Source organism: Lichenostomus cassidix, chromosome 1, assembly GCF_008360975.1.
Source record: "Lichenostomus cassidix isolate B80296 chromosome 1, HeHo_3.0, whole genome shotgun sequence".
NCBI lineage: Eukaryota > Metazoa > Chordata > Aves > Passeriformes > Meliphagidae > Lichenostomus > Lichenostomus cassidix.
This window is the reverse complement of record NC_139479.1, coordinates 113,277,663-113,303,832: the sequence shown is the minus strand read 5'-3', so window position 1 is coordinate 113,303,832 and position 26,170 is coordinate 113,277,663. Positions and strand designations below refer to the sequence as shown.

Genomic DNA, 26,170 nt, shown 5'->3' with positions numbered 1-26,170 from the left:
TCAGTCACAGCCCATGTGGCCCTTGTGTGTCCCCAGTGCTCCCCGGATGGTCCTTTGCAGTCCTGGGGGACTTAGAGGGTTTCCCCTGGCCACGGAGCATCCGGCAGCATCCACCACCCTCCTAGCCACGGCAGAGGAGTTCTGTGTGTAAAGCCCTCAGCTCAGTTACACCCAAGAGGTCTGTCTGTGTCTGGGCTCAGTACAACCTTTCTGGTCTCAGCCTGTATGGGCTCAGCAGATCCCTTCAGGAAACCTCACCTGGCCTGGGCAGTGCAGAATTTGTGCTGGTTTCTCCCAGCCTTCTCCACGAACCCACCGGAGCAGCTGCATTCCAAACGCCTGCCACTCCTGGTAAATGAGCACAAATTGGCCCTCGGCTCAGCTCCAATGAGATCACGCAAGGGCCAGTTAATTAGGCTGGCAAGTGAGGGGTCAGGCTGTGCCCCAGGACTGGCAGCATCCCCCCTGCCCGCACGCAGCTACAGCCACGCAGGCAGCCGTGGGACAAGGAGGTGGCTCTGCCCCTCTCCCTTCACCTCACGCCATGGGGAGCATCCCTAATGCCCAAAGCACCACTGGGATGTTTTCCTGGGTAAACTTAGCCAGCTCAGCCCTGCTGTGTGGCCCTGGTGAGCAGTGCCAGCTCAGGGCTCGAGTCCTGAGCTCTGTTTCCAGCCCAAAGCCATGAGCAGACCATAAGCAAATGGGAAGAGGTGATCCCCTATTGCCAGACCCTCCCAGGGCCCCCCGAGCTTTTACACACCCTACAGGGAAAGGAGAACCACAACAGGAAGCTGAATCAAGAAGATATTTTAATCAGATTTGTCAGACATAGTTGGATCTCCAAATAAATAGATTTATCAAAACAGAATCAAACAAGAATCCAAGGATAAATACATGTACCAAAACAACCTGAAAATCCCCCAAAGCTATTTCCAAACAGGGGGAAGGTGATGCTGCTGCATGCCCTCCTCCCCTTGCTGCAGAAATGATCCTGTTCACCCTTTGGGAGATGCCCCTCCTGTGAGTACAGCCCAGTAGATATTATATAGGATAGATATAAATATATGGCATGATAAATGCTTAGTAGCGACCTTAGTGCAGTGCTCAGGGTCTCAGACCCTGCCAGCAGGTGGGTCCTCCCAAAACCTACATTTTCAAGCGACCTGCAAAGAAGGGAAAAGAATCGTCCCAGCTGGAAGAGAGGGAATTTTTCAAGAAACACCCTTTGAAGGGCATTCAGCCAAGAAACCCCTTTGCAGATTCCAGGGGCTCCGAGGAAAGAAAGATGGATGATTTTTCTTTCTTTGCAGGTCACCTTTGCACCGGCAGCTGGTAAGAAGCACGGTCATGTCCTGCTTTGCTGCTCGCTCCTGACTCCTGAGGAATGCTGGGGTGTCCGTGATGGATCCCACCTCCTCGTGTCGCACCAGGTCTCGCCCCTCCGCCGTCTCTCCCTCCTCCCTCTGCTCCTCCGACACCTTTGGGATAGCAGGAGATGACAGCCAACCTCCTGTGCTCTCCCACTGGAGAGAGGCACCAACGTGGCTGCTGCTTTGATGAGGATGGATTGGGATCGGTCTCTGGAGCTCCTGGAATTTCCACTAGTGTAACCTGTATTGCAGTGCCACTCTATTTAATAAGGCAGCTCTGGGGTTCGTATATATGTGTATGTGTGTCTGTGTGTAGATAATCAATAGTTACAGGAAAGTTCTTTGCTTTACAAGTTCTATGTTTCCTTCTCTGGGCTTTCTGTCATCCTCAGCTCCGATGTCTGGGCTCGAAAGATGTTCCAGTGACCTGGATGAGCAAAGACAAACACACATTAGCGAGAGCCTTGGAGCAGGAAAGCACAATTCCCCCATGTGTAGCACTCTTGGATTCTGCAGCCCCAATGTCATCACCCTGGGGGTGGAAGGAATATTTTCTATCTGTATTAATCTCCTGCTGTGAAGAAATCACTGGTCAGAGCTTTCCTAGAACTTGCATCCACAGCAATGGGATGGTTTCACAACAGGGTTATTCGTAAGGGGAAACTGAGGCAAGAAGAAGGAGACACATGCCAGAGACTCCACCAGGGTTTGAAGCCCAGCCTGGGAACAGGGACTGGAAAATTCCCCAGGGTTTGGACAAAAGATACTGTCTCAAACGGACTGGGGGTGAAAACAAGGGGCACTGGGAGTCCTGGTGTGCACCAGGCAGCGACACTGTTCCTGACTGACCCCATAACTGAGGGGTGCTGGACAGTGTGGGCACAGCTCTGATCCCAACCTATCCCCTCAAACTCCAGCCCAGCCCTGTGAGCAGGCAGCCAGCAGGAAACAGCGTGGCAGTTTTGCTCCACGCAGGCACTCCCGGCATGTGCGCCGGCATTCCTGCTCTTTGTAGTGTTTACGCACATCCCAGAGCATACAGAATGATCCTGTGAAATATTTCAATGGTTTATTTTTTTGCTAATCCCTTGCATCATTTTTTTTTCTCCCCCCACGCCCCCAGTAACACCAGATGGATTATATATAAAAATTAAACAGTTTTACGGGCTCTGGAGAGACAAAACCTCTGGATTTCACAAGAGTGCATCCACTTTTAGAAAGCTGGCTGCCCTTTCCGATATGATAAAGTGAAAATGTGGGTGTTAAGCAGGAGTGCTGCATATGGGTGTGAAGACAGGTCAGCCACAACCCAGCTATCCTTGCACAAGCATTTTCCCTATGGTTCAGCTCGCCACACTGTGCCGGGATTTACTCAGCCTTTTTGGAATGGCCAGAGCAGAGCAGGAAATCAAGAGGTTGTTTGGGGCAGGGAGTGCTGGAGGAGTGAGGAAATGGGATTTTTCTCTCCCTACCTTCATTTGTCCTAGTGATCAGCCTGAAGTTCTGTGCTTCCTGCTTGAATTCTTGTTTGCTGATCTTCTTGGTCTGGATCAGATGGAATATTCCTGCAGAGGGGTACACAGGGAATCAGACTCTGCGATGCCCAGTTCAAGGCTCACAAGGGTTTGGACTCTCTGTCCCCTCCTGACACTGTCTGCCTGGGGTCCTGGTTTGATGCAGGACCTGCTGCCAAAGCCTGGTGGGAGCTGGGAATGAATCCAGGGCTGGCCAAGGCCAGGAGACATCTCATTTGAGTATCAGATTAGGAGGTAGGAGATTAGGTATTAGGAGGAAATTCTTCCCTGTGAGGTGGTGAGGCCCTGGCACAGGGTGCCCAGAGAAGCTGTGGCTGCCCCTGGATTCCTGGAAATGTCCAAGGCCAGGTTGAAGCAACCTGGTCTAGTGGAAGGTGCCTTGTCCCCAGCAGGGGTGTGGAATGGGATGAGCTTTACAGTCACTTCCAACCCAAACATTTCCAAGATTCTATGGTTCTATGGAAACAGCCACTGCTGGTTAAATCAGGATGTTGCACCACAAAGCAGGTGAAAGCAATAGGATTTTGTTGCTCCAGAAAGCATCTTGCCCCAGAGGAGTTCCAGTGTCCCTTAAAATAATAAAAGAAACAAAGGTGAGAGCAAGGGGATGCTGTGATCCTTATCCCCTCTGCTCACTCTGGACTACCTCTGTTCCCTGATTGCAGAGACCCCTCCGTGCTCACATGATTTCCTTTCCTGGAAGCAGCTGGGGACCAAAGTTTTCTATCTCTTCATCAACAGCACTGAAACTCCTCCAGGACAGGAAAAAACACAAGTGAGCTCAGCAGAGGTTGATATTTCTGCCCCTGCCAGCATTGTCCCCTTAGTGGAGGTGCCTGACTCAGACATTTGACCCAGGCAAACCAGAACCTGCATTTAGCAATGGAAATGACCTTCCTGTGGGATTAGGGGTTACAGTATTCCCGCTCGCCTGCAAGGCATGACAAAGCAGGCAGGTATGCCTGGAATATCCTTCCCCACCTCTCAGGCTCCGGGAGCATCCAGCCTCTTGCTGCCAGCAGATGTGAGGGGCAATGTGGTCCCCCTTATTTGGTTAAGAGGCTTTCTGTGATTGCCAGCAGCAATTACACATAAAAGGAGTATGTAATGAGGGGGAAACGCCTCACAATCCATATAAATGAGATGTTATCAACTGTGGAAAATCAGTACAGGAAGTCAAAGGCATAGAAAGAAACAGATGGATATTTGGGGACTATTAATTAGTCCTTTCAGTGGCTTGGGTAAAGAGGTCCTACCAGTAACGAAAGAAGATACTGGATGGAGATAATAAAACAGTTATTGACGCAAGAAAGGCACAAGTGTTCAATAAATCCTTCTGGTCTATACTTAGCAAGGAGCAGGAGGGTGTGCTTACAGTCCCCAGGGCTGGTGAAGCACTTTCCAGCACATTAGTAACCAAGAGGATATTTTAAACAAGAGCTACAAGAGATAAACATCGTTTAACCAATGGACCCAGATAATGCTCCCTCAAGAGCTCTCAGAGAGCTGGCTGAGACCTTCAGCCCTCAGGATGGCTGCTTGTCAAAAACATCAGAAAGTCACTTTTCAAAACTCATGGTGATGTCCAGACCCCTAAAAAGACAGGGGTTGCCCACACTGCAACTCTTCTGGAGGCTGGTCATGTGCCACCAGCCAGCTGGTGTTTTGGCTGGCAGTTGGTGTTGGTTTCTCCTCCCAACTCCTGCTTTGTGGAGGAAACCATCCCAGCCCAGAAACAGATGAGCCCACGTAGGTATTGTGAGTCCATACAAAGGCAGATGGACGAGGTCCAGGTGTGACTTGCAGCCTCTTCAGTCCACACACGCTGCTCTGTCGGTGGAGTGATGGACCATGGAGAGGTGGAATCCATATGTGAGTGAGCTCATGCTCTTTCCCAATAATAACACTTCACTCTGCCAAGCAAAAGAGCTGTGTTGGCCTCAGGGACAAGGGCCTCCCCTGTCCCTGGCTGGCAGGGCTCAGGAGCTCCATGCAGACGTGAAGCTTTTGGCCTGGGAAGGTGCTGAGGAGGTTTGGGTGCTGCGCCGTGCCAAGGAGCTCGGGGAGGAAGCGGCGGGGCCCAGACAGCGTGGGCTCGGAGCTGTCCTCAGCCACAAGGTGCCATTGTGAGGAGCCCCACTGAGGTGGAGAGCAGGGCCAGGGGGGCACTGTGGGGCACGGAGGATGGCAGGGCCACGATGGAAACATGGTGGCAACCAGGGCTCTGTCTCTGGAGTTAATTCCTCGGGCTGCTGTCTGTGTGTGCCCAGTGTCAGCAGCTGGCTGAGGTCTCCCCAGGGAGTGATATGAAACATGGATGTACCAGAACACCTGGCTACGTGTCCAGCAGACCCAGGCTGAGGGTCACTGCACCCACAGGAAAGGTCCAACCAACCTCGAGCGCTCAAGTTGGTTTGGATAGAGCGTGTCCAGTAGAAACTCAGGACTGGGGCACTGGGATGCTTCCCTGGGCCCAAGAGAAACACAGCACAAATATCCACTGGACCAGGTGTCCCTGGACTCCTCTGGGCCACAGGAGCGAAGCTGAAGGCGTGGGGAGAGAGCAAGAGATTGGTGCCATTTGACAGCAGGTTTGCCTTGCTTTGACCCCTGGAGGACACACCAACAGGAGCATCCAAATCCACCCATCCCAAAAGTGGGCTGGGGACAATTCATCCCCCTTGCTGCCTTTGCAGCAGTTTTTCAAGCTGTAGGTGGACTGGGGTATAAAAAAAGAGCAAAAGCAAAACCACAGAATGACCAGAACATTTTTTTTGTTTGTTTTCTATGTGCATTTGGCATGAGAGCAGAGAGGTTTGGAGGAGCGGCCGCAAGCCCTTGTCTTCCTTGCCCATGTGCTGTGCCTCCAGATGGTGCTGCAGCTCGTGGTGAGGCATGGCGGGGCCAGAAGTGGTTTCCAGCCCCTGGTCTGCATGGAATGCAGGAAAAGTGTGTGAAATGGGGGAGTCAGAGAAGCCAGCCTGCTGTCAGCGCGTTTTGATTCACCACGCGAGGGGTGGAGCACCTCTAGAAAAGCCAGAAAAATCGAACAAAGCTTGGAAAGCATCAGGTTTCCACACACACCTCTTGCTCTGCTGGCTGCGTACATATTGGTGCTTACCTTTAATCAGCTTCCAGTTGTAGATTTCCACCTCTTCTGCCAGCTCCTTCTCGATGGCCATGGTCCTGAGGACCTCCTTGGAGGCCTCCGAGCGCGGTGGCACAAACATGTACACCAGGACACGGCTGGGGCTCTTGCCACACCGGGGAGTGACGATTTCATCCGTGGGTTTGACTCTGGTTTCTGAGCAAAAACAAGGACAGAGGTCATTAAACAGGGGCAGGAAGGATAATCTCAGCACCCAGGTCATGGAAAAGGCATGATGTGGCTTTGGTGCCACGTGGCGCAGTCACACCTGTCCCATGATCCAATCCCCAGCAGCAAAGGAGAGGTTAATACAGGACCTGTGCACCTCCTCATTCCCATGTTTTCCATTCCCCTGACCCTGTCAGCCTCTACACCAGCAGGGATGGGGAAGGGGGATTTTGTCCCTCTGGATTGCCCGCACTCTCCACAGTGACCTTGATGCCACCATCGCCACCAAGCACAGGCTGGATTCCCCACTTCCCACCTTGCTCCCACTGGAGCAGGAACATCGGGGGACCAAAGGGATGAGCCCACAGCAGAAGAGCCTGGGCACAGTGCCCGGCTCAGCCCCACAGGTGGGCTCAGCACCAGCCCCAGCACCCTACCCACTCGGGTTGCCACCACAAGGACATCCCCACTGGGCCCTACGTGACTTTTTCAGCATTCTTGGTAGAGGAGAGCTGCTAATTTTTACCTCTTTTTTTTTTTTTTTTTTTTAATGTATCTGGAGTAATTAAGAATCCCCCGTGGTTTTGGAAGGAGATTTATTGCCTTTGGTCGTGGTCCTTGGAACGCAGAGGAGCCCAGCTCTGCTGAATTTAGCCTTGTTCTCCCAGTCAGTTTGGATGCTGAAGCTTTTTACGCTACTCGAAAGAAAGTTTGGCTATAAATAGATGCCTGGGGTTTATTTTAGTAAGACAGTTATTTTAGGCCTGATTCTGCTCTCCCCCAGGCTTTCTGGGGTGGTCCTGAGCTCTTCTCTGAGAAGGGCTGGAAGTGCCAATTTAAAGGGAAGCAAAGCTTTTCAGCAAGCAGAGGAAAGGTGCTCAGCGCTGCAGGCTCAGCGTGAGGCAGAGGGGGCTGAGCACAGCCCAGCAGCCTCATCCATCCCTTTGGGGTCAGGGAGCAAGGAAACCTCTGTCCCACAGCCTTCAACGTCCCCTGCTCCAGGGCATTCACAGAAGCATGGAGTTGTTAAAGCTGGAAAAGCCTTTTAAGATCATGGAGTCCTTGATTAAAGCCTCACCTTCACAGCAGGAAAGGAACCCCAGGAATTCAACAGGAATTTAACAACCTGGGAGATTCACACCAGAGCCACTCAATTGCCCACAGCACTGGGGAGGAGGAGTAGCAACACAGAGGTTGTGGCCACCAGCTCTGCCCACAGCAGCTGCAGTGTTTCCCCATCCAAACAATGCAATTCCCAGGATCAGGATCCCTTTAGCAAAATCACCTAGTGTTCCCATCTAAGTTATGGGGTACAAAAGAGGAAGATGAGGACAGTCACAGAAAACACCTGGAAAAGTAAGCTGGGCAAAGCCTCCATGCAGTGAAGGGCAAGGATGTAACTTGGCTGGGCAATGTGTGTGTGTGTGATTGCTATCTGTGAGAACTGGAAAGCAAGAACAAAATCATTCTGGCTGCATCAGGGTGTTTAATTGGAAATAAAATGAATTCTAAACGGCAGACGAGAGATCCAAGCAGGGAAAGTTGTCGGCTTTAAACCAGAGAGACCCACTATAGTGGGAATGCAAGACTGAAAGGGCTCTGCTCAGTCATCACATCCCATTCCCACCAGGCACCACATCATAAATCCTGCCCATAAACATATCAAAAACCTTATTAAAACAAGCTGAGCTTCTGCCCTTCGCTCCCCCAGGGAGGCCATCCGAGAATCTCCTTGCTCAGGGGCTGGAAAGCCTTGCAAATCTCCACTCAAATGACTTTGCAGTCATTCCAAAATATGGCAGTGCCCTTTGCTTGTTCTCCTGGGTGAGACCCCTCCACAAAAACCCCTTGAAGATGCTGATCAGAGGAGATCCCGCAGAACCTGCTGCACCTGCAGCCAGGCTCAAACACACTCAGGTACCCTTCATCTCCCTAGGGAAGCAGTGGGTGGTCCATCAGCTGAACATCTCCTGATAAATGTCAGTACAGAGAGGTATAACCCACAAAACATTCTCCAGTGGGAGCGGGAGGAGACGTCACGCCCTGCCACATCTTTGCCAGGTCTGTGGTTTAAGGCAAACAGCTTTCCAAGCAGCAGCTGAGAGACCCTCAAAACACACTGAATGGGAAAGGAAAAGAGGTCTTCTCCACCATCCTGCCTCGAGCATCTTTCTCCAGACTTCATCCTCCCAACAGAGGGAACCTTTTGGAGGTCACTGCATCTTCCTTACCTTGGGAAAGTCCTGCTGCCCTCCATGACAAGCCAATGCTTCCATCAGTGCTTGCCCTGCTGAACTTGCCTGGTGTGAATCCCTACACGTCTGTCAGCCTGAGGCTTGAAACCAAGCTGAAGGAAGGAACTGGAAGGCAGCTACAGGAGCAGGTGGGATCCCACCTACCTGGACATACTTTACAGCATTTCCCATCTACTTTTTCTGGATATTCACACGGATACTCCTTGGGGCACGTGATCTTCTGGCAGTCCTGGACGCCGTCCCTGCACGTGCAGAGGATGCAGGGCAGGAGGCCATAGAGCCGGAACACAGGGTGCCACACTTCCCCGTGGGAATAGGTCTTCCCGTTGTAAACACAAGCTGGAGGAGAGAGAGACAAGAGCTGCTGGAGGAAATAAGTCCTCTTAGTAAACCCAAGGCTCGGCAGAGTCACTGCATTTCAGCACCTCAGCCATGGGTGGTCCTGCTGTGAGGAACGAGGTGCCCAAGCAGCGGATCCAGCAGCAGTGGGCACTGGGATGTCACAGCCACCACCCCCAGAGGTGCCATGGGACAGAGGGAGCAGGAGATGGATCTGCTGGGTTTGACCACCCTGGTGGGGACAGGGACGAGGGTGGGCAGGACCTCACCTGCCTCCCAACCTCTGGAAGCCCAGGGCCCCTCCGAGGCTGTCGCAGGAATGAAGCACAGTGAAGAGTGCCACCTGCTGACTCCTCCATGGAAATTTCTGGAGGTCCAAAATTTCCTCCAGGGCTTCATCTCCAAGGACCGGCAAGAGCCCTTCTGGAGGCACGATGGTGGGAGAGCCACCAAGAGGAGAAAGCACCTGTTATTCCCCACTTTGGATCAAGGGCCTTGCCTCCTCATCTCACTTCCCTAGTCTCTCCTCCAGGAGGAACACCTGGGACAGCACTGGGACAGCCCCAGCACTTGCACACAGCTACAAGGAGAATTATCCTTGTAACTGTCCTGGAGCTGTCCTGGAAGGTCCATGTGCAGTCTTCCAGCTGAGCTACTTCCTTCCCAAGTCCCAGATCTCCAAAACATTCCAGGGACCAATCTTCTTCCACCCCGCTTTGGAAAGAAATAGATTGCTGCAGTCAGGAGTTTGTGGGCACAAGGACTGAAATATGTGGGTGAGGCTGGCTGTGGAAGAGTGGGAAGCAGGACTTGCTGGTGGAAACCTGCTGCTGAATGAGATGCCCTGAAGAATTCCAAATTTTGGAGAAACCACGTCAAGCCACATACAGACCTCCTGGCCTCTCTGCCCCTTACCTTTCTTGTGCTTCTCTTTCAAGACGATCTTCACGGTGGTGCCACCTGCTCCCTTGGGTTTGAAGTTTCTGGGAATTAACTCCAGGGAAGAGCTGAGAACAGTGGACACAGTGGCTCCAGGTGGGTTCCTGCCCATCACCTCTCCCAAGCACTGGTCCTGTGAGTGTCTCTGTGAGCAGCCGGAGTAAAGAGGGGGTTCAGACCCAGGTAGTTAAGATGTTCTCACTCCAGAGCATGCTGGAAAAAGCCATGCAGTGTCCTGCACACCTTTCATCAGGAGTGGGAAGGGCAGAGACCACAGGGATAAGCAATGATCCACAAGCCATAGAAACACAGGAATCTTTAGGCTGGAACATTCCTCTGAGATCATGGATCCCAATCACTCCCTCAGCACTGCCATGGTCACCACTGCCCCATGTCCTCAAGTGCCACTCCACGCAGCTTTAAATCCATCCAGGGATGGGGACTCACCACTGCCCTGGGCAGCTGTGCCAGGGGTGGACAGCACTTGGGGGGAAGAAATTTTCTGTGACATCCAATCCAAGCCTCCCCTGGCTCAGCCTGAGGCTGTTCCCTCTCCTGTTCCCCAACACACACAGGGAAATGCGCTGCTCTTTCCCAGATGGCAAAATGAGGACTGGCACCTGTGAGACCCAAACAGGATCAGAAAGGTGAGAATGGGCCACATTCTGCTCTCCCACCTGGGAGGCACCAGGACAGCTGGCATGGGGCGGCTAGCCAGCAGGACTGAAATCCCAGGAACATCCCAGGAACATCCCAGGCTTCCAAGAGCAGAGTGCTGGGACAAGACACGCAGCACAAAGGGTCCCCTTGTGTCTATTTTGGAGGTTTTATAGGTGGTGGAGCAGTATGGAAAAGGGCAGAGCCAGGAGCTCAGTGACCTAATCCCGCAGAGCTGGCATGGCTGCCCAGCTCTGAAATGTCGCCATGAAGGAACCCTTGGCAGCCAGGGAGTCACTTTTTCCTTGCTGGGGCTGCTGATACAAACAGCCTGGGGAAGGCAGAGTGGTGGCCAGCTCCAGCACTGCCCTCCTAGGGGGAGGCAGGACACCTTCAAGCCCAAGGGGAGAGGAGACACCTTCTCCTGAAGGAAAAAACCCTCCCAAGAGAGATTTGGGCATCTGACTGTAGAAACAAGGGTCAGACCTGGCTGTTGGTCACCTCTGGGTCTGCTCTGACAATGTCCCTCGGCTGTTTAACCTGGCTGACACTGGCCAACAAGGGGGAGAAGTGTCCCAGATTTCCAGTCCCTGCAGGTCTTTTGCTCTTCCACAGATGTCATAGAATCACAGAATTGGAATCATTTAGGTTGGAAAAGTTCTCTAAGGTCATCGAGTCCAACGCTTTACCTGACAGTGCCGGGTCCACCACTAAACCATGTCCCTAAGATGCTTCAGAGGGAGTAGAAGAGCCTTTCCCTGGTGGCCTGAGGTCTCACCTAGGCTGACATCCCTCAGCTGGATTCAATTCCCTGGCGTGATTCACCTGCAAATAAGGTGTCCATGTGCTGTGCAAGGATCTGAGTTTCCTCCTACAACTGCTGGGGTGGTTTCTTTGCAGAGGACAATGTGCAAGGGCATTCTGTGAGCTGCTCAGGGGGCTGTGCTACAAGCAAGAATCGGAGTTTGAAAATGCAAATGTCACGTACAACACCTCTGTTTAACTGCAGCGGTTCCTCTTCTGTGGACTTCTCGTAGGAGCCATCTGCAAGGGAAAAACATTGTCCTGAGAGATGCTGTGGGGCTGAATGGAGATTTGCTGAAAGCAGCTCTCCTCCAGGTGCTGGATTCCCTGGGAGTCTGGAGAGACAGGAGCTTTGCACATGCAATTCATATGATCCACGGAAAAACCCAAGCCCTCAGTTTTCACTTCCTGGTGCAACCAAGAGGTAACAAGCAGCCTGATTTACAGCTCAGGCTTCCAAAATCCTGCTAAAGGATTTAAATGGCTCCTGCTGTTAGATGACAACCAGCTGGAGTGTCCCAGCCCTCAGTTGCAGCCCCATTACCTTTGCAGACCTGGCAGCAGGACTCTGGCACGGTTAAGGGAGAGGAGCACAGCAGCTCAGGGCAGGTCACCAAGCCACAGTAAATCTGGCCTTCCTGGGAGGGCAGGAAGGAAAAAACATTGTCAGTGTTATAAGGAGCTGCATGTCCCCCACGTTGGGCTGTCAGCACTTCAAACTGCAGATTAATCATTAATTATTGGGAAGGAATTCTTCCTTGTGACGGTGGGGAGGCCCTGGCACAGGGTGCCCAGAGAAGTTGTGGCTGTCCCTGGATCCCTGGCAGTGTCCAAGGCCAGGCTGGACAGGGCTTGGAGCAGCCTGGGATAGTGGAAGGTGTCCATGGCCAGGTGGCAATGGATGAGCTCTAAGGTCCCTTGACCTCAGTCCCACTTCAATCAATGAATTCGCACTGGTTTGTTGCAGCAATGAGTTTTTGCTACTTTGCTGAAGGGTAAAAAGGATGCTCAGCAGTCAGACCTTGACAGCAAAGTCCTCTTCTCCATGCGGCAAGTTTCTCTGGGGTACCCACAAGCTCCCAGTCAACCAAAACCAAGAGGTCAACTGAGGATATCCTTAGAAAACCAAACCACAGCTGCTTCTTCTCCCGCCAGGAAGCCAAAGCACTGTGCAAGGAGCATGAAGAGGATGGAGGAAGTTTGGTGAGGGACAGGATCTGGCGCAGATCACTGCAAACCAAGTCCTGCTCTCCACCTCGGGGAGGCCAGACCTGCCTCTTTCTTCCTTCTCCTCCTGACCAGCAGCTCACTGCAACGACCTGCCCCGGGCAGAAAGAGCCAGGGCCATAAAAAGCAGGATTCATCCCAGAGCCTCTGGTCTTGGGGCTGTTTTCAAAGAGGTTTAGACCAGCTGTTCACGCAGCTGTTCTAGCAGCTGACAACATCAGACACAGCCCAGGGAGATCCCCCCATCGAGGGCTCCACAGCCAGCCCTTTCTTTTCCCCTTCGTATCCAAGGCATTCCCCTGACAAATAAACAGAGCTGAGAGGGACACAGAGCTCCCTGGGCTCCTGGGGACAGTGGCAATGAGCACACACAGTCGGATCTGAGGGCACCATCCAGCTGGAGTCCCTGGGAGAGGAATCAGCCTCCAAAGCTGGGGAATTTCTACATGTCAGTTGTTCCTCGTGCCACCCAGCTCTGAGGTGTGCAAGCCCCAGAGGCTCGGAGCAGCTATTCCACTATCCCAGACATTGATATCACATATGCCCTGTCCAGCATCACCTGGTGCAACTCCTGTCTGTGTGCTCTCGGCATGACAGAGGGAGGTGGTTTGGGCTCTTTTGGCCCTTTTTTTTATTTCCTGGCCAAACTAGGTCCAACTGTTTGCTGCCAGCAAAACCCAGAGCTACAGAGCCTGGCCCATCCAAGGGCTGTGAGCCATGGGGGTGAAAGCCACATCTCCTTTTCCACGGCAGAGGCATCAGTGGGAACGAACAGCTCCCTGCTGAGTCTAAGTCCAGCGTCAGCACTTTCAATGCCCCTTCCTCACTCCATCTCGAGGAGGAGCAGAAGTTTATCGAGTTTATCTCCCGACCCTTGGCTCCTGGCACTCTGCACACCTCCCATCTCCCAAGCCCCGCAGCCCCAGTGCTTACGGAGCAGCTGCACTGCACACACTGGTTGGGCTGGCGGCCGGGGAAGAGCTCAGTGCTGCTGAACATCTCGCCCTGCTGGTAGGTCGTCCCGTTGTAGTGGCACGACTTGACAGGAGCACGGAGGCCAGACGGGGAATGTGGCTCTGGAAAAGAGGACGGGAAAGGAGAGGGATCAGAGGCAAATGAGTATATTGAGGTAAGCGGTAGTGGAGAGTTAAAGAAAACTTGTGGGTCAAAACTTGAGGTAAAGTGTACATTTTGGAGGAAAAATCTAAGGTAATCCACAGCACACGGAAAGAATATTTTGGTCAAAAATATCTGAGTTTTTCTGTGGGGGAGAGAACAAAGATTTTGAGGTAAAAATGAGGTAATGAGAAGTGGGAAAATAGTGAAAATTATGGTGGTAAAATCTTAGTAATCTGTAGCAGAGACAATGAACTTATGGAGGTAAAATGAGGCAATTAGTAGTGGTAAGGTAGAAAAGGTTCTGGGGCCAAAACTTGAGATAGTCTCCAGGGCAGAGAATGAAGTTGTTAAAAAGCTTCTATTTTTTTTTTTTATACAAGACATTTTGCTGGCAAACGACCAGATTAAAGTGCCAGCTCCTGTTTTGCCCTTGAAGTGTGAACTGACATTTTGTCCCTACAAAGCTCTTGGGATGAGGGGGACAAAGTGGTCTGGCAGAGAGTCCTTTTCCATCAAAATTACATTTTTGGAGGGAAAAACCACCTGAGCTCTGCAACCAGGGCCAGACCCAGCATCACTGCATTGCCACAAGCAGCAATGGTGGAGCTGCTGCCCTGTAGGACCATGGCCACCTTGTCACCCCATCCCTGAGGAATGTCCACCTACCAGGACAGCGCGGGCAGCACTGCTGAGGGTCTGTGACAGGGCTGGCACATGGCACAGCTGGGCACTGGATCCGGTAGCACCTGATGTTGGTGTTCTGGGGAGAGACAGAGGTGTGTTTAGTCCCCAGAGTGCATTCAGGTCACAGTTCAGCCCTGCAGGAGGAGGAAGATGTCCTCACCACAACATTATCACAACAAATGGTGCTGCTGTAACTCCCCGAGGATGTCTCCAACCCAGCCAGCTCATGGTCTCTCATCAGCAAAGACCACCTGACATCTAGCCACCTCCACCCACAGCCCACCAACCCACCAGAGGCAGAATCAGGGAATCACAGAATGATTTAGGGATGAAGGAATATCTAAAGATCTTGTTCCACATCCTGCTATGGGTGGGGACACCTTCCACTAGACCAGGCTGCTCCAACCTGGCCTCAAACACATCCAGGGACGGAGCAGCCACAACTTCAGCCTGTGCCAGGGCCTGCCCACCCTCCCAGGGAACAATTTCTTGGGATCATTTAATCTAAATCCCCCCAGGGACCCTGTGGACGCCTGGACGTGCCTCGGAGCAGCTGCAGCGGATGCAGTACATCAGCCCCTGGGGCTCCAGGTAGGGGTGCCAGCTCTCCCCCGGGCTGTACCTCTTGCCGTTGAAGTCACAGAACGTGTCTGGCCCTGAAAGTCAACAGGAGAAGCTATGTGAGGAAAGGGGCAGTCAGGTGATTTCAGGATGATGCTACAGGATGGAATTTCCCCCAGTGAGACCAGAATGGTTGGGAATGGTGACAGAGATGGGAGACCCTGACTTTGGGAGACATTTTCACTGTGACCCAAAAAAACCCCAAAACTGAAAAACAAAAAAAAAACCTAAAAGAAGAAAGGGGGGAAAAAACCCAAAACCAAAACCAAACAATTATGCGTAGAAGAACTTTCTGGCCTTTTGCTTTTTGCCATTCTGGCAAAAAAACCTTTTGCTCCCGCTAAAAGCTTCAGCTCATTCTCTCAAGGATCCATGGACAAGAATGGACTGGACTGCTTGTGCCATCCCACCTGTCTCAGCCCTTTGTCTTTACCTGGCTTTATGCAGCACTGGTCTGACTGAGTGACTGCTTTTTCATTTTTGGGGCTGTTCAGGGAGACAGCAAATCTACCTCATCCACTTTTCATCCCTAAAAGCACAAACATGTGCGTCTTTTCTTCCTTCTTGATCCTGTTATTGTGTCCCAGAAATGATCCAGGCATGGGTTTAACCTCACCGTGGCACAGGGATGAGATGGTGCCCAGCACGAGCAGTGAAGGAGATCCTCTTTGGACACGTCTGCCTTCCCCATATTTCAGCAGCTTCTTATCAATCTCCTTCATCCCCAAGTCCATAGTTACAAACCAATACTCTAGCAGGACAAGGCCAGCCTGCAACAAGAGCCTGTGGGAAAAGGCTTGGCCAGGATCACCATCAAACCCCTCAGGACTTTGGCCCAAAACCCAGTTCAGTCACCCTTAATGTTCACATCCACAAGCACCACGTAGTTCTGCAGGACTGAGCTCCAAACCTGGCTGGACCTGCAGGAACCCAGACCCTGTGACAGCCATGGTGCTGCTCCCACTTTCCCATGACGTGTCCTGAAGCCCTGACCCAGCAGAAAGTCACCCCAGCACCCAAGTTCTGTCTGAGCACACACCTGTCTGTGTGTGATTTTTGCATTTTACATGCTCACAGCCCCACTGAAAACTGAAGGCGATTTAAAAGGTTATGTCATCGAGGGAGTTTGAGGTAGTTTGGGTGATTGCATTGCCCGAAGGCAGTGGAGATATTTACAGTCCCTGAAGCATTTATGGGTCTTTTAAAACCTTGCAGCAGCCTGGGGATGCAGGAGAGGGGGAGAGCTGTTTTTCAAGGCATGGTGCCCACCTCCCACTGCATGAACTCAGGTGAGCCAGCAGGTGCTGACCCTGCTAGCATCCAAATTTCTGCTAGAGTGGGCTGCAGACCCTCCTCTAGCTCATGACCATCCTCAGGATGAACCCAGGTGATGCTCTACCATGGCCAGACCCTCTGGCCAGCAGAACAGGCAGCCCTGTGGGTCTACGAAGATCTTTATGGGTCTCTTCTAACTCAAGCCCTGCCAGCAGACTTGAGCCTCTCTCTGATGGCTTTAAGCACTTGATTCTCCAAGCTGTACCTTCACAAGTGGTGGCCACCAGCTGTGCAGACTGCCTGGCCCAGGCACAGTGGTGTGAGGCCACTGCTGAAACTGCAGAGGTGGAGGCTTGCAATAGCTTTGGCATGGATGCCACCAGAGGGACAGACTGAGGCATTTTCCTTCCTTTTCCCTCATTAGAACTTTGCATTGTCCCCACAGCTCCTGACAGGTCAGCAACTCCCTATTCCTGGCCATGCAGGTCAGGAGCTTACAGCAAACCACACAAAGCTGGTGAGCGTGTGGCTGGAAAATGCAGAAACCCAGAGGAGAGAGAAAACCCACAAAACTAAAAAAAAAAAAAATTAAAAAAAATCACAGTTTTGCAAAAGGGTGAGAAAATTACTTCATCTTTCCCTGCTTGCAGCATCCTCATGAATTATGCTGAGGGTGAAGAAATCGAGTTGCCTCGGTGTGACGCAGCCCCGCTCAGCCTGCAGGCTCCCATGCCAGTTGGCTGCTTCCTTCAAGCATTTAATCACAAGTGGAGCCCTGGTTTGGGTCCAGCCCTCGAAAGCAGCCTGATTCATGTCTGCAAAGGGCCTGCTGGTAAAATTAAAGCTGACTGGCAGCGCTGGGCAGCAGGAGATGCTTGTCAGCATCTCAGTAGTGCTACGCCGTGCTTTTGGCATGTTTGCTGGCATGTTTGGGCAAAAGCAAGCTGGAGATGGATGGATGGATGGATGGATGGATGGATGGATGGATGGATGGATGGATGGAAGAGGCTTAAAAGCTGGAGGCTCTAGACCATTTTTTCCCATGGCAGGCTAATAATTTCATTTTCAGAGGTCAAACTTTGGATATCTTCCCAATTCACTCGGACTGAAAAGCCACTTGTGGCAGTGAATTTCTCCTGTGCCGATCAGTCACCTTATTTACTGCACCTTTGGCAGCAGCACACTCAGAAAAGTTGTGTGGATTTACTTCTCACTGGATCTAGGGCAGGTCAAGAAGATGTGGGGGTGCATCTCATGGGTGGCTGATGTCTGAAGCTGCTGAGATACATCCTAAGGAGACATCCTCTGCTCATGGAGAGAGAGATGCATCCCAGGATGGGTTTCTCCACATCATTGTTTGTCCTCATGGACTGGTGTCTAAACCACCTTGTGAAGATGCTGCTCAGAGCTTCTGTGACAGCCTCTTGTGAGGTTTCAATTCCCTGGTAGCTGGACAGCTTCCCACAATACCTATCCAAAATCTCTAATGTCCTTTCCAACCCAAGCCATGTGACAGTCTCTGATTCTGTCTCTGGGAGTGTTTGGAGCAATTCGATGGCTCAACAAGAGGTTGTGGGATCTTGCTCATCTCCCCTCACTCCTCCCATTTCATCCCAAGGCTGAGGGGGGAAGGGTGGTCCTGCATCCCCAGATGGCAGCCCTGGAGCTCTCCTCAGAGCAGGGCAGGTCTGAGCTGGGCTGCCAGCCCCAGCAGCTCCTCTGGAGGTCACACACCTGCCAGCCGGGCATGCGGGAGGGAGCTCATGCAAACCAGTTTGTGACTTTTAAGAGCAGCCATAAATAAAGTGTAAAGAGCACTGTCTGGTACACAGAGTCCAGGCGCTCCTGTGACAGCTCTGTATTTATGAAGGGCTTAAAATGCAACTTAGCTGACTTTGAAGGGACTGGTTAAAACACACGGGGCCCTTGACATGCGGCATCCTAAAGACTCCACTCACATCCAGAGCGATCCCTACACTTGCCTGGCTCACTTCTGGGCTGGGAATATCTTCTTGGGACTTTGGGAGCCTGGAAAATTCTGTAGTTCTCAAAATGCAGCCTCATGAAGCATCTCTGAGTTCCTCAGGGTGGGGAAGCCAGGCAAGCTCCCACACTCAGAACATCTGCGAGCAGCAGACAGGGTCCTGCTTCCCCCACTCCTTCCCAAGGGAATGCTCCAGTACCTAGAGTGGGATGTGCAGCCCTCACCTCTCCCTTACCATGGATGTGGTAGCAGCTGTTTTTCATCGTGGTCCTTCCCATCTTCGAGCACCCAGTCCCTTCATCCTTGCTAGATCCAAATTTGTAGGACAGAGGGGTCCCAGGAACCCCCTTTCCTACAGCAACTATGTGAGACAATAATGAAACAGCCACCTCCAAGCTCCTGGGGAAAACCACTGCCCCACACTCTCCAGAGATGCTGGTGTTTAAATGCCTCAGCCAAAACATCATTGCATTCAACCATTGCCCCTGAATTACTCAGAATGCTGCACATTTGTCCCAGTAACCTGTGCCTCTGATATTTTTTTCAGCTGGGAGTGCAAATCCCCTAAAATAGCCTGTTTCTGTGGGCAAATTCTTCTTTTCTGACTTGCCTTCAAGCCCAAGCATTTCTGCTTCTCACCTATTTTTAGCCACGACACTGTAGGTCCCTTGGCTGATGAGCCTGCTCGTAACTAATTTATTCCTGTCTTCACTCTCCCTGAGCACTCAGCCCTGAGAAAAGTGTGAGGCTGCAGAGGTGGATGGTGGAGAGAAGTCCACAATTTGATGGTGACCCTGTCACCAAAACCACCCTGCCCTCAACTGTGGAGCAAGAGCTGGCCAAGCCCTCCACACGGTGAGATGTGCCCTGTGGCAAAGCTGAAGTGCTGCAGAGCTGGAGGATGATCCCAGACCTCCCTGCTCCAATCCTGCCTCTGTCCCAGAGCCACCAGCTCTTTATCAGCATTGCAAGTACTTCAAATGGGCCACAACACCCTCCCAAATCAGACAAATCCTTACTGCCCCCCATTCATCTTAGTTTCTGCCCAATTTAGGGGCTCTGTTGCCACCTTTGCAGAGAAACACCTCATCTAACACCTGTTTCACTTTCTGGAGATGTCCTTGTCCTGCTCCTAACCTGGGTACCACGGCAGCCCGGGTAGAGGCAGGGAGTCAGACCCACATCCCTTGCTCAAGAAACGGATGCTGTGGCCTGGGTTTGGTGGCTTTGGATGAGCCCAGGGAAGGAAAAGTAGCTGAATTCACTCAGATTTTGCTCTTCAGGGCTTTGCACAGCCCCATCCATCCGCCTGCCTTTTCCCCCCAGCACACCCCTCCGTCGGGATGAGCAATCCAGTGCTCATGTTTTGGGTCCACACTCCAGGAGGATGATTATTTGAGTGCCTAATGCACTGCTGGCAGCGAGCGAGTTGTAAATCACCCTGACGCAGCCACCGGCAGACTCCGCTGGGATTCCAGGAGATTAAAGGGAAGAATAAATGCGGGGACACAATAGGTCCCGCTGCAGTTTGCTCAGAGATCTGGCGGCTCTGCGGAGCCGCAGAAGTGCTCAGCACCCACTGGGGTCCCAGAGCTTTGCCCAAGCCAAACTCACCTCCTGGCTGAAACTAACACCTCCAGCACCCTCCAAGCTCCTGAACAGCTCTGGCCAAGTCCTTCAAGCCTTTTTGTGGGAAGTGCCAAATCTCTCTTCCCTATTCCAAACCCTCTCTGCCTCAGTCAGCCCGCTGGGAGTAAAAGTGGGAGACACTGAGGGATGAACTCGGAGATGGACAAGGGATGGACAGGGAGGAAAGCCCCCAGCTTTGTTTGGGGTGGAGGAGGCACTGTCCCTGTCCCTTTCCACCCTCGGAGGGGAGATGCGCCCGTGCAGGGTGGGATCTGTGCAGAGGAAGGTCTGTAAGGCAACCTCCTGCCCTGGGACATTTCTAGCCCATGAAAGGGGGTTCCAGAGCTTCCTGACACCCCTGGCAGACCCCGGAGCCCCCCAGCCCCTTCAGCATCGCGCAGTGCCGTGCTCAGTGCTGTCCAACCCTGCAGGGCAGTCGGGGACAGCAGCAGGTAGAAGGGGACACAGCCGCGTTCCCAACGGCGCAGGATGGGATGCCTGGCTGGTCGCATGGCCCGGGACATCTCAGCCGCGAAGGTCCAACACCTGCCGCGGCCAGGAGCCTCCCCGTGCCCCCAGCCATGCCCGCAAAGCACCACCGCCAATTCCCGGGGGCCGCGGCGGCGGGGAAACTGAGGCACGGAGGGGAGCGGCGCAGCCGTGACAGGAGCGGGGGACACTTACGAGCCCGGGCTCGGCTCTCGGAGGCGAAGAGGAGCAGGAGGCACCGGAGGAGGAAGGCGAGGGGACCCGACCCGGGAAGCATGGCAGCCCGGTGCTCGGCGCCCTGGGGCTTCGGTCCCGGTGCCCGGGCTGCGCTGCCCGACGTCGCGGCGATGTCTCGGAGTCTGTGCCGGCGGCTTCGCTGGTGCCCGGCGGGGCTGCGCTCTCGATAGCGGTGTCGGAGGACGGAGCGATGCCCGGAGGTGCCGGTGCCGGGGCTGTCGGTGCCGGGGCTGTCGGTGCCGGCTGCGCTCCGGTGCCGGTGGCAGGGCTGGCGGTGCCCGAGGTGCCCGTGCCCGGGGCTGGCGGTGCCCGAGGTGCCGCGGTGCCGATGCCGGCGGTGCCGGTGCCCGGGGCTGCCGCTGCCGGGGGTGCTGCCGTGCCGGCGGTGCCCGGGGGTGCCGGTGCCGGTGCCCGGCGGGGCTCGTATCGCTCCGATCAAAGGCGCCTCCTTTAGGGAGAGCCGAGGAGTTGTTTGTTGGTATTAAAGGCGGAGATGGGAGCGGGAGGGGGGATCCGGAGGGTGGGTATTTTATTTTCTTTTTATTATGATTATATTCCCACTTTTTTGGGGGGGTGTTTTAGGAAATTCCTCGGCGGCGGGAGGGCGGAGGGAGGGCGGGCGGGGAGGTGGTGCGGGACCGCAGGGTTAACCCCTGCAGCCCTGCAGCCCGGCCGGAGTTCTGCCGGGCTGGACCTCGTCCTGGGGGCGACGAACCAAGAGGTGACACTAATAAGCTGTATCACCTCCACAAACGAGGCCGGCCGCGCCCCTTCTCTCTGTCAAACGCTGCTTGGACGTCCGGCTCTCCCCACCAGCTGCTTGGCATTCCCTCGGCTGCACAAAGCCATTTAAATGGCCAGTGCAGCCCCTGCCTTCAGGACCCCCCCGGCCCCAGTCCGCAATCCCAAACGCTCCTCCTGCCGCCCCAGCAGCGTGGAGAGAGCAGTGCTCCCACCCAGCTGCCGTCCGGCTCTGCACGATGGACATGAAATGCCATCGCTTGCAAAGCCACTGGTCATGCAGTCAGCCCTGGAGAAGCCACCTGGCCTCCACACGACGCTGCTCCTGCTTCTGCTGCTCCCCAGATCCTGCATGAAGTGGTCCAGCTCTGGCTGCCAGCCCTTCTCTGCCTGTCTGGGGGGCTCAGCTTTCTACTCTCCAAGATCCACATGGAGAGGTTGGGCAGCACTGGATCCTCCCTCAGTGGCTGTGTCCCCTCAGCAGGGCCAGAGTAAGCCAGGGTTGCCAGTTCATTATGGAGGTGAATTCCTGCAGCCTCTTTAGACCAGATTTTCTGTGGTGTTTTACCCATTCTTCCTGTTCCACTGTCACAACTCACCAGGGTGCTCAGAGCAAGACACTCTTAGCACATGAAATACAGGCTTTAATGCAGAATGAACACCTTCATGCCCATGTTTCATCATTGGGAAGGTTTGCATGGAGGTCCCAGACCTTGCAGGAGCCCTAGGCTTCTTTGCAAATGCCTTCATGTCTACAACACAAGGTCTCTCTCTTTCCCCCATCTCCTTCATCTTCCTCACACCTGGGCAGGGTAAGACTGCCATCACATGTGATCCCTTTGGTCACTGGAGATCTCCTCCATCAGCCAAGCTGTTCTTTTTTTTTCTCTTAATTCAAGCTCAGCAGTGGGCTTTCCAGGGTGTGAGATCTTTGTGCCCCATGCTGCCCCATGCCACCCCAAGCACTTGTCTGCCAAGGTGTCCCCAAACCCCTTACCTGGTCACACCAGCAAGAGCCATGAGCAAACATGTTTGCAGGTGCCTGTTCCTGGAGCTGGATATGAGGGAAATCTTTGTAATAAGGAAGCTTTTAATATTGCTTTTAATATCACTTTAAATCACCAGCTTTTGTATTTTCTCTTTAAGCTGTGAGGAAAAGAAATCTAGATGCATTTCTGTGCCCTCATGTGCTGGACATATATTCTGGGAAGAAAGTGGGAAACACTGAATCCTGGTGCTGAAATGCAGGTGAGTCTTCACCCCACCTTGACTCTCCCCCCAGGGAATATCTGTGATCCCCCAGGAGCACAGCCTGGTGTGCAGGGCAGAAGACAGAGCTGAGACATCTGCAGGGATGGTCACAATCTGTTGTTTACCAGCTCCAACAACAATTTTACCACTCGGTATCCTCCCCTGGGAATTGTGAGTACAATTCTGCTGAACGACCCAGGAACTCCAGGGGATGTAGGAGCCCAGAATCCAGGGATGCTCTGAACATCATCTGGCACTGAGCCTCTACAGAAAGCACAAGCGGTGCTGTCGCATTCCAGGGCCAACCACAACCACAAAGGAGAATTTCTTCCCTGTGTTCCACCTAACCCTGCCCTTTGGCAGTGGGAAACCTTTCCCTGTATCCTGTCCCTCCAACCCTTGTCCCAAGGCCCTCTCCAGCTCTCCTGCAGCCCCTTTAGGCACTGGCAGGAGCTCTGAGGTCTCCCTGGATTCTTCTCCTCTCCAGATGAACACCTCCAGCTCTCCCAGCCTGGCTCCAGCCCTGGAGCAGCTCCATGGCTCCTCTGGACTCTCCAGCAGCTCCAGGTCCTTCTGCTGTTGGACCCAGAGCTGAAAGTTCTCACCACCTAATGCCGCTTCCCTTTTTTCACTGCTCCACTCCTTTCCAGCTCCCTGCAAGTTTTTCCAGCAATGCCCCTCTATTTTTCCCTCATGCCTGGATAAAGATATTTGAAGGGGTTTGGGTAAACACCAGGCTCCTTCCAGCTCCCACCAGGAAAAGCTGGTACCTCCTCTCCCAGCTCTTCCCTTGCACAGGGCAGACTTGAAAAGCCCATTTGTAGCACAGGTCTGTGGGCAAGTTATGAAAGTGCTTAGAAAAATGGGGGCACAAAGTCCAAGTCAATGAAGTTATTTTGTGCCTGTGCTGCAACAGCAACAGCTGAATTCAGGACTGTAGATCCTGGCCCCACATCAGGGCTAAAACTTATGGGAAAGTTCAGGCATGTCCTAAGTGCAGACCCAGGAAATAAAGGCAGGCCTTGTCAGGAGTAAGGTGCTGTGTTACATCTCTGTTGGGTCTCATAAAGAATACATTCACTCTTTGGCAAAACCGTGGCTCTTTATCTTCATCTGTGAAGGAATCTGTCTGACAGTTCAATACTGCCAACATCAATCCATCTGTGATCATGAATCAGGCTCCAAACACCATGGCATTGGCCTGCAAATAATAAAATGTGGGGTTTTTACTTGTCTTCTCGTTCCTGAGTCTATAGGTCAAACTAATTTCATGTTTTCTGGACAGTTGAGAAGACAAGACAATTCTTTTCCTTTTTTGAAATTTTTTTTATTTTGAGAATGAAAACAGAATCTCCGACAAACTACTGAGTAAACAGCATGGGCTCCAACAACATCCCCCACCTTGCAAGCCTTGTGGCAGGAGCATGAGCTGGCCAGGCTGTAAGCTGGAGGAGCTGGCTGCACATTGCACATTTCCTTGGAAGTTTGTAGCCCTGTGTCCCTGACATTTGATCCAGGGTGGGTGAGCAGAAATGCACACGAGAAGGCTGCCTGCTGTAGGCACTGGAGCTGGAAACCTGCAGGACTGTGAATTGCTGCAAGCTGGTCTAAAGAAATCTGACTGCAGGAGTAAGTCCTGTCGCAGGAGCAGAGGAGCTGCTGCCCTGCTTGTCCTTTATCTTTGGCCTGCATCTGAGGAGGAGTCACTGCATCCCACATCAGGTTGCCAGAGGTCCAAGCTACATCAGTGGAGTTGGAGATGGGCATTAAATGGAATGAGGCCTCTCTGCCATATTCCACAGGGTAGAGCTAAATCACACAAAATCCCTATTTTCTTCGTGCCATACCTTCACACAAGTCCCATCCAAAGCCTAAAGCCTCATGGGTTTCTTCTTCTCACCTGGGTATTTGAAAGCTAGAGGGCAGGGTTAGATGGGATATTGGGAAGGAATTCCTCCCCGTGAGGGTGGGGAGGCCCTGGCACAGGGTGCCCAGAGAAGCTGTGGCTGCCCCTGGATCCCTGGAAGTGTCCAAGGCCAGGCTGGACAGGGCTTGGAGCAACCTGGGATAGTGGAAGGTGTCCCTGCTCATGTCAAGGGGGTTAGAATGAGATGAGCTTTAATGCCCCTCCCAACACAAACAAGTCCATGATTTCCTGCTCCCATCCTGGTGGGTGATTAACACTGGCAACAGCTCTTCAGGGAGGTCTCCTAAAGGTGGCTGTATCTGGGGAATGTTCATTAGTGTTTCCCATGGAGCTCTTCCCAGTGTGTGAAACTCCACCTCTCTCGGGAGCTGGTGGGCTTTAAAGAGCTGTAAAGCCACAGCTTTTTGATTTTGGTTTAAGGCAGTCAGTGACTGGTGAGAATGAAAAAGATAATTTACCCGTGGAAGCCCTTAGTCCAACCTGGAATGGGAAATCTGGTCATTTTTTAAGACTCTGAGCATGTCACCAAGCACTATCATAAATACATAGTCTATAATCAGTACAAACCAGTGATACAGAGAGCACAGTGGGTAAGAGATTCTCCTCCAGGGATGGAGATCAGCAACCAAGTAAGTGTGAGGGGTGAAGAAAGGCTGGATAAAGCATGGGGAAAAGACAGAGAGGAAAAATGGGAGAGCACAGTGCCATGGGCCTGTCTGTATCCCCTGCATCTACCATGACACATCCCACCTGTACTCCATGGAAAGGATCTGTCTGGATAGGGCTCACATCAGCGCTGGGAGGACCATGAAGAGAAACGGTGGTGGCAAAACCCTGCCAGCTCCTCCAGAGAGGTGAGAAGCAGAGAAACATTCCCGGAGAGGCTGGGCAAGGCTGAGCTTTTGGCTGGGGATGGCAGGATTTGAGGCTGGAGCTTACACGGGCTTAGGATTCCCTCTGCAGGCCAGCGCTGAGCTCCGCACATCCCAAACTGTAGAACCACAGAGGGCTTCGGAGTGGAAGGGACCTTAAAGATCATCCAGTGCCACCCCTACCATGTGCAGGGACACCTTCCACCATCCCAGGTTGCTCCAAGTCCCATTCAACCTGATCTTGAACAGTTCCAGGGATGGGGCAGCCGCAGCTTCTCTGAGCAACCTGTGCCGTTTTTTTATGACCCGTATTGTAAAATGTTTCTTCCCAATATTCCATCTAACCCTGCTCTCTGGCAGTGTAAAACCACTGCCCCTTTTGGGGGTTTGGGTTGGAAGACAAGCTGGAGACACACAAACCAAGTTCTGTCCAGGGCAGGCTGGATGTGCAGAAGTAACTTGGGAGAACAGCTGGCAGAGATCCTTTTCCAAATCCGATGTCCCTAGGACTCCATAGAGAGCCAAAGCTCTGCACAGCTCTTTGTCCTACAAGTGGCTTTGGTGTGGAAGTGTTTCCTGTTTCCACATTCTCTGTCCCTCCCCGAGGGCTCCCCAGGGCCAAACTCTCAAGTCAGGCTGATCCCGGGGAGCAGCAGCTTTGTGGGGAGCTAGGGAATAACACACTGTCTGACTCAGGCCAGCAGCAGCATCTACAGGACAGACACACAAATTGCTGGACCAAGTCCAGTCCCAGCACCAAACCACTGCCATAATTCATCTTATTAGAGTCAGTACGAGTGTTTTGTTTCATGAGAAGGAACTTTTTTGTCAGCTGGCATTTCACGGAGCCCACAACAGCAGGGATCCACATACTGGTATCCTTTTAGTCGTTCAAC

The 26,170-nt window shown here is 52.8% G+C and overlaps 1 protein-coding gene across 1 annotated transcript; it reads right to left on the bottom strand.

Annotated features, from left to right (window-relative positions):
- Nucleotides 1-795: 795 nt before the first annotated feature.
- CHRDL2 (chordin like 2) lies at nucleotides 796-20,649 on the bottom strand. The gene is made up of 11 exons (XM_085077447.1): nucleotides 20,442-20,649; nucleotides 14,792-14,904; nucleotides 14,231-14,324; nucleotides 13,379-13,521; nucleotides 11,763-11,856; nucleotides 11,403-11,458; nucleotides 9,734-9,902; nucleotides 8,624-8,818; nucleotides 6,030-6,212; nucleotides 2,846-2,938; nucleotides 796-1,800 (listed from the first exon to the last, which is right to left on the bottom strand). Exons 1-11 carry the CDS (start codon nucleotides 20,521-20,523, stop codon nucleotides 1,730-1,732), a joined length of 1,293 nt encoding a protein of 430 aa, XP_084933573.1. The 5' UTR covers nucleotides 20,524-20,649; the 3' UTR covers nucleotides 796-1,729.
- Between the last annotated feature and the right edge of the window lie 5,521 nt (nucleotides 20,650-26,170).